Below are 11,470 nucleotides of genomic sequence, written 5' to 3'. Positions count from 1 at the left end.
CACCTGGGAAATCCCATGGAAAAAAGGAGCCTGGCGGGCTACAGTTCGTGGGATCGCAACGAGTCGGACACGACTTAGCGTCTAAACAACATCAAGGTGCACTCCCAAGCTCCCTTTTCTCAACTGCCATCGACAGTCCTACCACCTGAGAGTAATTCACTAGCTATCGGGGCATAGAGATCCGTCAGGCTGTCCCATCTGACTGGGGGCCCCACCTGGGTGTCAGCCAAGAAAAGGGAGCCCCGGTGCCCAAGAGGGGCATCCGAGACCCGGGTGAGGGTCCTCAGTCTGGGGCGCGTGCGCCAGGCCGAGAGTCAGGGGCGAGGGGGCTGAGGAGCGCGCTCGGGAGAGCCGCCAGCGCGCCTCCGCCCGCCTGCCCAGCTTCTCGAGTGTCCAGGCTGGGAGGTGGGGTGGGATGGGCCGGGTCCTCCCAGGACCCCGTGTCCCCACCCAGATTCCAGGCCGGGCGCCCAGCTCGCTCCAGCCTGGCCGAGGGCGCGCCTGGAAGCCCCGCCCACCCGGCGCCCCTCCCCCGGGAAGGTACGCGCCACCTTCTCGGGAGCGGCGCGGGGAGCCGGGGCCTGCGGGCGCCCCGCCCCCCACGAGTAGTGACCGGCCGCCGCCGCCGCGCCGCACTCGGGGCTCCCGCGTCGCCGCCCGCTCACCTGCGCCAGCTGCCCTCCCCTCGGTGCGCGCCGGGGCCTCCGCCGCCCAGTGCCCAGCCCGGCGCAGCGACCCGCCGCCCCGCCCGGCCGCCACCATGAACTCGCTCTTCAGGAAGAGAAACAAAGGCAAATACAGCCCCACGGTTCGGACCCGCAGGTGAGGGGCCGCACTGGGCCGGGATGCGCGGCCCGGGCCGTGAGGGGAACGGCCGGGCCTCCGGGGCTGCGGCGGCTGGGAGGGGGTGCGCACCGCCCTGGGAGCCCCGCGGGGCGGGGAGCCCGGCCTGGAGTGCGCGACGCGCGGGGACGCGGGCGCCCGAGGGCTACCCTTGAGCTGGGAAGCACGGCCAAGGTGGGAATGGAGGTGGGCCGGGGGCGCGGAAGGAAAACACGCTGTTTGGCACCGGAAAGTTCTAGGAGCCGGGAGAGTACTGGCTTGGGCGCTTAGAGACCAAGGTACTGAGGTGGAGTCACAGCGGGGTGGAGGGGTTCTTCACGTCCCGCGGTCGCCCTTGGGCCAGGGGTCCTCGCGGGCCAGGAAGCACCGCCCGGGTGGAGAGTGGTGTGTCGGGCGGACGCTACACCCAAGGCGGGGGCGGGGGCGGGGGTGTGTGCACGGACAGAAGCACCGTCTAGGGGCGCACCCACGCGGTGAAGTTGAGCTGGAGCGGGGGGGCGTGGCTGGGGACGTTCACCAACGCTCCTTGGAGGGGCGCGCAGGTGCTTCTGGAGTCGGGGAGGCGAGAGATGAGGGGACGAATTGGGGGGCGGGGAACGTGCCACCTGCAGCAGAACTTTCCGGCACCTGCCATCCTGCGCTCCAGAGCCTGGTTCGGAGGAAGCCGTGGGTGTGGGGTTGGGGGAACCCGGGCTGAGGCACCCCTGGTCCACACCCGCTACCCCACCCCGAGGTCTGCGGAGCTCCTGGAAGGGCGGTGGGGCCTTCTCCCTTAGTGATTTCTCAGGGGCGTGGCTGCCCCTAGCACCCCCCCGCCCCCCTCCACCAACCAGCGCCGAAACTGGCGGCGTCTCTGAGAGCCTCCGGTTCCCAGGGCCGCCTGGGAAGGGAATGACATGTCTCGATGTGTTTGCGTTGAAAGATGTGTTTGCGTTGAAACGGCAGCCCATGTCCGCTTGGTAAGCCTAATGTATTCACTTAATAACCGGTTTAGGGGAACCTCAGTGGAGATGCTGAGATTGAGGGAGGGGGCAAGACCTCAGACCCGTCCTTGGCCTCTCTCTAGGGAAAAGGAGGCAGGGGCTATAGCTGAGAGGGAGCCTTTATCCAACAAGGGGCTTCAGGCAGGTGGAGAAACTAAAAAAAAATTGCAGAGCCCACCTGCCCCAAGTGTATCCACCCCAAAGTGCCCTCATCTGAGACCCCTTCCCCTGGAAGCAGTCCCTCACTCCCTCCCAGGTCAGGGATGAAGGCGAGGAGACCCGGGCCTGCACTCCCACCCTGCCCCTGTGGTCCAGCCCAGGCAGACCTGTCTGACAGGTGCAGGCGCCCTGGGCATGGCGTGGAGAGGGTGGGCCCTCCATGTCTTTGTTGTCAGTTCAGTCACTCAGTCGTGTCCAACTCTTTGTGACCCCGTTGATTGCAGCAAGCCAGGCCTCCCTGTCCATCGCCAACTCCAGGAGCCTGCTCAATCTCATGTCCATTGAGTCAGGGATGCCATCCAGCCATCTCATGGTGCCCTCACCTGAGACGTAGAGGGTGGGCCCTCCATGCCTTTGAATTCTAGGCTTTTCAGAAACTCCACTCCCCTGTGACCCCACTGCCCCTTCTCCCCTCTGCCTTGTTTCAAGTTCAGAAGTATTTCTTTCCCTCCCCTCCCGGGGTCCCCCCGCCCCCACACACACCCCCGCCACACACACATACAAGCCTCCCTGGTCTTTCCCAACCCCAGGGATTGGGCAGGGCTCTGCACGCTGCTCTTCAGTGGCCAGGTCCAGCTGGCTCTCCAACCCAGCTGGGGTCCCATCCAGTCCCTGAACTATTCTTTCAGATGTTGCACAATCAGGCGCTCTGTGCCAGCCAGGGAGGGCTGTGCTGTTCTTCCCTGACCAAGACCAGGGCCCCTCCAGTCCTCCACACACACGCACACACCCACACACCAGGAGATGGGCCAGCCTTGCCCTGTTCTCCGCCTCCCTCATCCCTCTGAGCCTCCCCTTCTTCCAGCTCTTCATCCGTCCAGTCCCCCAAGGGCTGGGCTTGGACCTAACAAAAGGTTATAATGAATCTGGACAATCTGGGAGGGTCTTGGCCTTCCCAGCAGAGAGCAGGAAGGAAGCAATTAACATCCTTTACAGCTTCAGGGACTCAGGGTTAATGGGCATGGGTCCTGCACTTCACAATACCCCTGGCCCAAGGCAGCCACCCGCTGCCCCTAGTTGAATGTGTGATCTCAGCTTGGAGGTCTCTTTCTCCAGGAAGCCCTCCCCGATTCTTCCCAAGATGGGACGAGATTCTTCCTTTGGGCCCTGTGGCCTTGCACAGTCACAGCCCTGTGTAGATGCCAGGTGACCGTGGTCTTGTCAGCCCAGCATGTTCCCCTTGGTGGAGACAAGTTCATGGAACAGATTGCACAGTTGAAGGTAGCCTCTTGAGTGTTACCCAGTGCTTGGCTCTGTACCCATAGCTCTAAGATGTGCTCGCTGGTCACAGGATGCTGGCCCCCAAGTTACTCTTGCACCCTGAGTTTTCTGGGGGCTTCCTCTTCTGTCTGGGGGAGGGCAGGGTTGCCAGTGAGATTCAGCATTGAGGTGGTCAGTTGAACACCTCGCCTCTGGTTCCAGAAAGGCTCAGGAACCTCTATGAATCTCAGTTTCCTTATTTGCAAGGCAGGCCTGGTACTAATATCTTCCGTGTGGGGTTGCTGGGAGGAGCCAACATAACAATGGGGAGGATTCCCCCCCCCCCGCCCTGCCCTGCGCTCCCCGCTCCGCTGCCCCGGGCACATAGGAAGTGCCCAGAGTGAGGGTCAGCATCCCTGCCCCCAGCAAAGGGAATTCAGGAGCCAAGTGACTTGCACACAACCCCGCTGTCACAGGCTTTGGATGGCACAAGTGAACAGAAATTCGTGGAGAGCCCCTTAGGAGAAAACTGCCCCTCCCTGTTTGTCAGCCTGTAGCAGCTGGAACTGGGTGTGAACTCCGCTGCTCCTGCTGCCCTGGTTTCTAATGACAGGTGTCGGAACTGGTGTTCACACCTGAGCTAATGACAGGGCAGGCTGCTGCTGTAGGGTCACCAAGGATAGTGTCCAGCTCAGCGGGGAGGGCCTTGAGGGGCCCTGGTCCTACCGTCCTGCTTGGATGCTGAGAGTACAGCCCTGGCCAGTCCTTGCTCTCCAGCTGTGCCACCTGGGGACAGCTGCATGGCCTCTCTGAGCCTCTGCTTTCTCAGCTGTGGAATGGGCATAAAAATACTACCTGCCTGGTGATATTGTTGGCATGAGGATTAAATGAAATAATGCAGGGAAAGGGTTGAGAATTATAGGAAGCCTCGATCCACAGCAGCTGTGATAGTTATAACTGTTGAATACATTTAAATAGGCACCTGCTATGTATCTGGGATTGAGCTGACTCCGCAATGGACAGGCAGTGCACTGCACAACTCCTGGGGTGCCATTCCGAGGAGTAGGGGTGGCTGTGGAGGAGACGTTGACAATCTCTACATTTGATGGAATTTTGCTTAATTACCACTGTGGTTGCAGGACTGTGTCATGGTGGTGATGGGAACCACTGAGAGTTTGGGGGGACATAGAGCTGGACAGATGAGATTTCCAGCCTGACGGCCCTGTTGCTCCTTGACTGGTCTGAAGTGAGATCTGTCAGGGTTAGGGTGGAGACCTGGATTATCGGGGAGGACTTCCTGTGGAAGTGTCTGACCTGTCATTGCGAGGGATGGATGGTTAGACCCAGCTCTGCAGTTAGACTGAACTCTGCCTGTGTTTGAGCTTGGCAAAGAAATTTGGCCTCGCTAGGAGCCTCAGCTTCCCCCTCAGTAAAATGGGACTAATTTTGCCCCTCTACCCAGACCTGGGTCCCAGTGAGCACCCAGCAGCCTGGCCTCAGTTCTTGACCTCACCTAGGCAAAGTCCTACAAGAATGGCCCAGTCCTAATGGGGACATCCTGTGGGAGAGGCAGGGCCCAAGGGTTTGGAGGCTGGTGAAAGGGGCGTGTGTCCTCCTGGAAGCTAGCTGGGGTACCCTGGGCCCCTCGGTGATTAAGAGCGTGTCATCCAGGTGTGGGTCCAAGCCCCAGCTTTGCCTCTCCTGAGCTGTGTGACCTTGGGCAGGTCACGAAACACTTGAATCTCAGTTTCCTCATCTGTGAAATGGGAGTGTTGCAGCAGCCATCAGTTGGTGAGGTCGCTAGTGGCTCAAGTGAGAGAATGCATGTGACGGGCCCAGCTCCCAGTGAGTGCTCAGTAAGTCATGGCAGAGACAGTGGTGAGTGCACACTGCTGTTAAAGATGAAAAGTGAAACTCGCTCAGTTGTGTCCGACTCTTTGTGACCCCATGGACTATACAGTCCATGGAATTCTCCAGGCCAGAATACTGGAGTGGGTAGCCGTCCCCTTCTCCAAAGGATCTTTCCAACCCAGGGATCAAACCCAGGTCTCCCGCATTGCAGGCGGGTTCTTTACCAGCTGAGCCCCAAAGATGAGGATGGTGCTAAGAACGGAGCTGACCAGGCAGCTGGGCTCCTTCCAGCTGTGGAGGGTGTTGCCCCAGGGGCACAGGAGGTCAGCTGACTCCCATTCATTCACCCTAGCATTCATGTGGACCCCACACACACCTTAAGAAGACAAATGGAAAGACACACCTGCATGCATTGATTAGTGTCAGTTGCAAAGCTCGAACAGTCTGCAGGAGGGTCCTGTCAGCAAAGTTCCCCTCCCACTACGTGAGTAGCCAGGACTGGAGTGATCCGCCCAGCCATTTCTCAACACCTGCTGTGCACCCAGCACAGCCATGGATGTTTTATATATATATGTATATATATAAAATCTCATTCTGACACCGAGCCTGTAAGGCTGCTGCTGGTATCCCATTTCACAGAGAAGAACACTGAGGCCCAGAGTAAAGGCACTCGCCTTGCATTCACGGCTCACACATGGCCAATGTTGGGGCCCCTGGAGAAGGAAACTAGGGCTCCCCACCTCAACCTGGGGCTGGTGCTATCTCTGGGGACTGCCCCAGGCCAGATGGTGGAGTCACTGGGTTTTGTATCCCTGACTCCGCCCAGCAACCCTTACCACCTCCCCTCTCTTTGGCTTTGCCCTCACTTGCCCAGTGCTGTTGCAGAGGGAACGAGACCTGGTGAACTAGATTCAGGACAGAACGGAGCTGAACATGTAACAGTGCTGCTAATGGTGGCATTTCAGACACAGTCAGGGAGCTCCTCTGGGGAGAGGCTTACCTCAAGTCATACCTTTTAGGCAACACTCCTAGGAGAGTGAGGGGCCTCTGGAGGGCCCTGGGGGCTGGGGGAGAAGCTGCCTTTGAGAACATGTCCAAAGCTCCTTGTCAAGAGATTTCTGGCTCCTCTCTGCTCCAGGCAGCGCTGTGTGGGGTGTTGCCAGCGCCACCTGCCACTCTCTAGCCTGCCTGTCTGCCTGCCCTGACCTGTCTTAGGAATGGGGAGACAGAAATGGCCCCTGGTCTTTGTTCTCTCTGCTTTTAATGGGTCTTCTGTCCTCCTGAGCCTAGGCAGCGAGGCCCCTGGTGCCCCTTCCTGCCTCCAGGTAGACTGAGCCCTGCCCTGGCCTCTTGGCTCCCTGCCTCCTGAGCGGGCAGCCCCGCTGGGCCCCCAGGCCCTGTCACCAGTGCCCCTGCTGCAGCTGCTTCACCATTCCTGCCTCTGCCCCATCACCCCACTCCCTCCTCCCCATGGCAGCCAGGGAGCTCTCTCTTGTTGTTCAGTTGCTCATGTCCCATTCTTTGTGACCCTATGGACTGCAGCACACCAGGCTTCCCTGTCTTTCACTATCTCCCAGAGTTTGCTCAAACTCATGTCCATTGAATCGGTGATGCCATCCAACCAACCTCATCCTCTGCCATCCCCTTCTCCTACCCTCAATCTTTACCAGCATCAGGGTCTTTTCTAGGCAGCTCTTTGCATCAGGGGGCCAAAGTATTGGAGCTTCAGCTTCAGCATCAGCCCTACCAATGAATATTTAGGATTGACTGGTTTGATCTCCTTGCTGTCCAAGGGACTCTCAAGAGTCTCCCTGCCAGATGTCAGTCTGGTCCTGTCCACCCCCTCCCCGCTGGTTCATCCCACCCCAAGCTTCCCTTTCCTCTCAGGCCCTGGGAACCGCCACCCTGCATACTATGAGTTCATTCCCCTCTCCTTTCCATGACCCTTCCAGCCCCTGAGCCTTTGCCCATGCTGTTCCTCCCACCTGGAATGCCCTTCCCACCCCTCCGGGCTCACTTCTCTTCCTCACCTGGTCCCTGTTCCTTGGGGAAGCCCTCCCTAAACCTCTCTTTCCCCAGGCAGATCCACTTCCTGCATTGTCTCCCCCATCTCCTTGGTCACTCTTACCTCAGCGGCCGTTGGGTGGTCTGATGGAGATGAAGGTCTGTCTGCCCCAGACACTGGCAGGGCGGCACATGTGCTGAATGGGTGAATGAATGAGTGAGGGTGGCCCTGGGGGCCTGCAGAGGTTTCCCCCTCCTGAAACATCTCAGGCTGATGCAGACACTCATGCTCACACACAAGACACGCACGCACTCGTCCCCACCAAGAAACGGGGTGGGCGGGTGGGGCTTCTATCTAGCAGAAAAGAATAAGGGATCCTGAGCAGAGGGCCCCGGGCCCCCGTCCCCACCCCCGTTTTCTGTGCTCTCTGTAAGCAGGCTGCAACAATGCTGTGTGACAAGTGCAGAGACAGTGGAGGCAAAGGAGGGGGATGGGTGCAGAGGGAGCAGCAAGGGTCACGAGACAGCGAGGTGGGCGTCCACGCGCGTCGGCCTGCGGAGGCATCCCATGGTGTGAACAGAGCAAGCTAAGGACACAGACAGCACATTTGTGTGCATTTGCACACATTCGTTCAGGGACTTCCCTGGTGGTCCAGTGGCTGAGACTCCGAGCTCCCAGTGCAGGGGGCCTGGGTTCCATCCCTCGTCAGGGAACTAGGTTCCGCATGGTGCAACTAAAGACCCCATGTGCTGCACCTGAGACTCAGCACATCCAAATAAATAAATGTTAACAAAAGAAGAAACTGAGTGATCATAGTAACAAAAACACTCTTTAAAAAATAAATAATTTAAAAATTCATACAAAGTAATTCCATGTATGTTTATAGAAGCAGACGCGATATGTAGTGAAAGTTTAAGACAGGCTTAGGAAGAAACCTGTGTAGATCACAACAAACTGGAAAATTCTTCAAGAGATGGGAATACCAGACCACTTTACCTGCCTCCTGAGAAATCTGTATGCAGGTCAAGAAGCAACAGTTAGAACCAGACATGGAACAACGGACTGGTTCCAAATTGGGAAAGGACTACATCAAGGCTATATCTTGTCACGCTGCTTATTTAACTTATATGCGGAGTACATCATGCAAAATACCGGGCTGGATCAAGCACAAGCTGGAATCAAGATGGCCAGGAGAAATATCAATAACCTCAGATATGCAGATGACACCACCCTATGGCAGAAAGTGAAGAGGAACTAAAGAGCCTCTTGATGAAAGTGAAAGAGGAGGGTGAAAAAGTTCGCTTAAAACTCAACATTCAGAAAACTAAGATCTTGGCATCTGGTCCCATCACTTCATGGCAAATAGATGGGGAAACAATGGAAACAGTGACAGAGTTTATTTTCTTGGGCTCCAAAATCACTGCAGATGGTGACTGCAGCCATGAAATTAAAAGACGCTTGCTCCTTGGAAGAAAAGCTATGACCAACCTAGACAGTGTATTAAAAAGAATACATTTGAATCAGTTCTAATGAGATGGATGAAACTGGAACCTATTATACAGAGTGAAGTAAGCCAGAAAGAAAAACACCAATACAGTATACTAACGCATATATATGGAATTTAGAAAGATGGTAACAATAACCCTGTGTACGAGACAGCAAAAGAGACACTGATGTATAGATCAGTCTTATGGACTCTGTGGGAGAGGGAGAGGGTGGGGAGATTTGGGAGAATGGCATTGAAACATGTATAATATCATGTATGAAACGAGTCACCAGTCCAGGTTTGATGCAAGATACTGGATGCTTGGGGCTGGTGCACTGGGACGACCCAGAGGGAGGGTATGGGGAGGGAGGAGGGAGGAGGGTTCAGGATGGGGAACACAGGTATACCTGTGGCGGATTCATTTTGATATTTGGCAAAACTAATACAATATTGTAAAGTTTAAAAATAAAATAAAATTTAAAAAATGAAAAAAAAAAAGCAGAGACATTACTTTGCCAACAAAGGTCCAACTACTGATTTTTCCAGTAGTCATGTATGGATGTGAGAGTTGGACTATAAAGAAAGCTGAGCACTGAAGAATTGATGCTTTTGAACTGTAGTGTTGGAGAAGACTCTTGAGAATCCCTTGGACTGTAGGGAGATCCAACCAATCCATCCTAAAGGAAATCAGTCCTGAATGTTCATTGGAAGGACTGATGCTGAAGCTGAAACTCCAATACTTTGGCCACCTGATGCAAATAACTTGGAAAAGACCCTGATGCTGGGAAAGATTGAAGGCAGGAGGAGAAGGGGACGACAGAGGATGCGATGGTTGGATGGCATCACTGACTCGCTGGACATGAGTTTGAGCAAGCTCCGGAAGTTATTGATGGACAGGGAAGCCTGGCGTGCTGCAATCCATGGGGTTGCAGAGTCAGACACGACTGAGCGACTGAACCGAACTGAGGGAGAAACCAGCGGCTCCAAAATTATGCTCCCCCAGAGGAGGGGGCTCAGAGGGTACTGAATAATAACACTGTTTTTGAAAAAAATCTGAAACACGTATGGCTGAGTGGGAACATCAGCGAAGTCTCGGTGGCATTCTTTCCATACTTTTCTGCACATTTGAGCTAGGTTAAGAGTTTTCAGTTTTTAAAAGTGAGGGGTGGGCTAGACCAGGGGTGTTGGCAGCTGATCCAGCCTGGAGGGAAGCCTGCAGTTCTGGATCCAAGTCCAGTCAGCAGGTAGAGAGCAGGGAGGAAGAGGGAGCGGGCCTCAGCAGGGGGAGATGTCCAAGGCCTGGGGAGCAAGAATGGAGGGCTCTGGATGCGGAGACTCAGAAGTGTGGGAGGGAACCACGGCCAGGAGCGGGAGAGGTGTGGACATGTGACAGCCTCTGAGGCTGAGGTGCAGAGGAGCAGCCGTCCTGAATTATGACTGTACTGTCCTTCTTAGACATCAGTGCCCTCGTCTCTCTTTTCCAGGTGAGGCTCAATGTTTTAGAGTCTCAGCGGCTCTGAGCTGGGAGCAGATGAGCTGGCTGCAGAGGTGTCCCCTCTGGTCACCCAGCCCATCCTTTCCTGGACAGAGGGCTTGTCAGGTCTTATAAATGCACAGCTGACTGGCCAGAGGCTCCACCCCACCCACAGCCTGCTGACTCTGGAAGGCTGTGGGGCTGCAAGAAGACAGCCCTGTGCAGAATTCTTTGCTGCTCCAGCAGCCGGGGCTCAGATGTCAGACTCGTGGCTTTGAAGGCTTTTCACTTCTCCATGCTGGGATGGGAACTTTCGGGTTCCAGCTGAAGGTTTGAGAAAGGATTCAAAGTTTGTGCCGCCAGGAACAGCGGAGGCTCCAGTCCTGCTGCTCTGCACCAGGAACTTGACTCTTCCCAACTATAAACTGGGCAACGAAACCCCCATGTTACTGTGAGGGAAGCTGAGGCTGAGGTCAGGGATGGAGGTGGAGTAGAAAGAGCCTGGGTTTGGGAGCCATGGATCCGCTTTCCAGGCCCAGTTGTGCCTCTTGTCAGCTGTGCTGCTGCTGGCCATCTTCCTGCCCCACTGTGGGCTTCACGAAGTTAGGGGCTTTGCAGACCACGTGGTCACTCCCACACCCCCCGAAAGATGCCTCACACATAGTAGGTGCTCAGTGAGCAGCAGTGAGAGGTCTGTTTTGAATCTACAAATTAGAGGCGTGTAGAATCACGGAGAGAACTGGAGATGATGTGTGTAAAAGCAGCAGGCACATAGTAGGTGCTTCCTATTTGGAGGCCAGTACTCCTTGTCCACTGGTTTTGAACCCGGAATGATGTCCTAACAACTGGGGTTGTCACAGTTGGCTTGAGGCCCATTTAAATCTTGGAAAAATCTCCAAGACACACCCTGGTGTTACTCAAAGAGGTTTGAACTTGTGTGTGTGTGTGTGTGTGTGTGTGTGTCTGTAACGAGAGCCCAAAAGCACAAGCCTGACATGAGGCCCCGAGGTGGGGAGGCCTTCCCCGGGTGGAAGCAGATTAAACCATGAAACAGAGCTATAGTTACTCCACCAGCAGCCTTCTCACTGTAGAATCTACTTCCCCAGGATTAGTAGACAGTAAATTCCTCCACACCCAGCTAATTATCACTGAGGTTTCTAGTAGGGAGCCCGTCAGTCAGTTGACCTGTCAGTCTGGTAATTTTTGGATGCTTTCTGAGTACTGTTCTCTACAAGACTTCCTTCCTGCAGAGACCTGGGAATTCTTCCTCGACCTTGCAGCACATGACTCTGGTTCCTTTCCTTGTTCCTAGCCCTGCCAGCGCGTTAGAATCACCCGAGTTTTGGGACTTCCCTTGCACAGTGGTTAAGACTCCGAGTTCCCAATGCAGGGGGCCCGGGTTCCATCCC

The 11,470-nt window shown here is 55.7% G+C and overlaps 1 protein-coding gene across 3 annotated transcripts in view; it reads left to right on the top strand.

The window, feature by feature from the left end:
* Positions 1-326: 326 nt before the first annotated feature.
* PPL (periplakin) overlaps positions 327-11,470 on the top strand; it is a 48,634-nt gene continuing 37,490 nt past the window's right edge. For 2 of the 3 annotated variants that reach the window (XM_002697888.7, XM_005224663.5), the window contains exon 1: positions 407-822. In XM_002697888.7, the coding sequence (XP_002697934.4) occupies positions 416-822 (407 nt within the window). In that variant the 5' untranslated portion in view covers positions 407-415. Of the gene's footprint in view, positions 823-11,470 lie in introns of all 3 variants that reach the window. The other variant, XM_005224662.5, reaches the window with a different exon arrangement.

Source organism: Bos taurus, chromosome 25, assembly GCF_002263795.3.
Source record: "Bos taurus isolate L1 Dominette 01449 registration number 42190680 breed Hereford chromosome 25, ARS-UCD2.0, whole genome shotgun sequence".
Taxonomy (NCBI): domain Eukaryota; kingdom Metazoa; phylum Chordata; class Mammalia; order Artiodactyla; family Bovidae; genus Bos; species Bos taurus.
The sequence above is the reverse complement of the archived record's forward strand: the minus strand, read 5'-3'. Positions and strand labels throughout refer to the sequence as shown.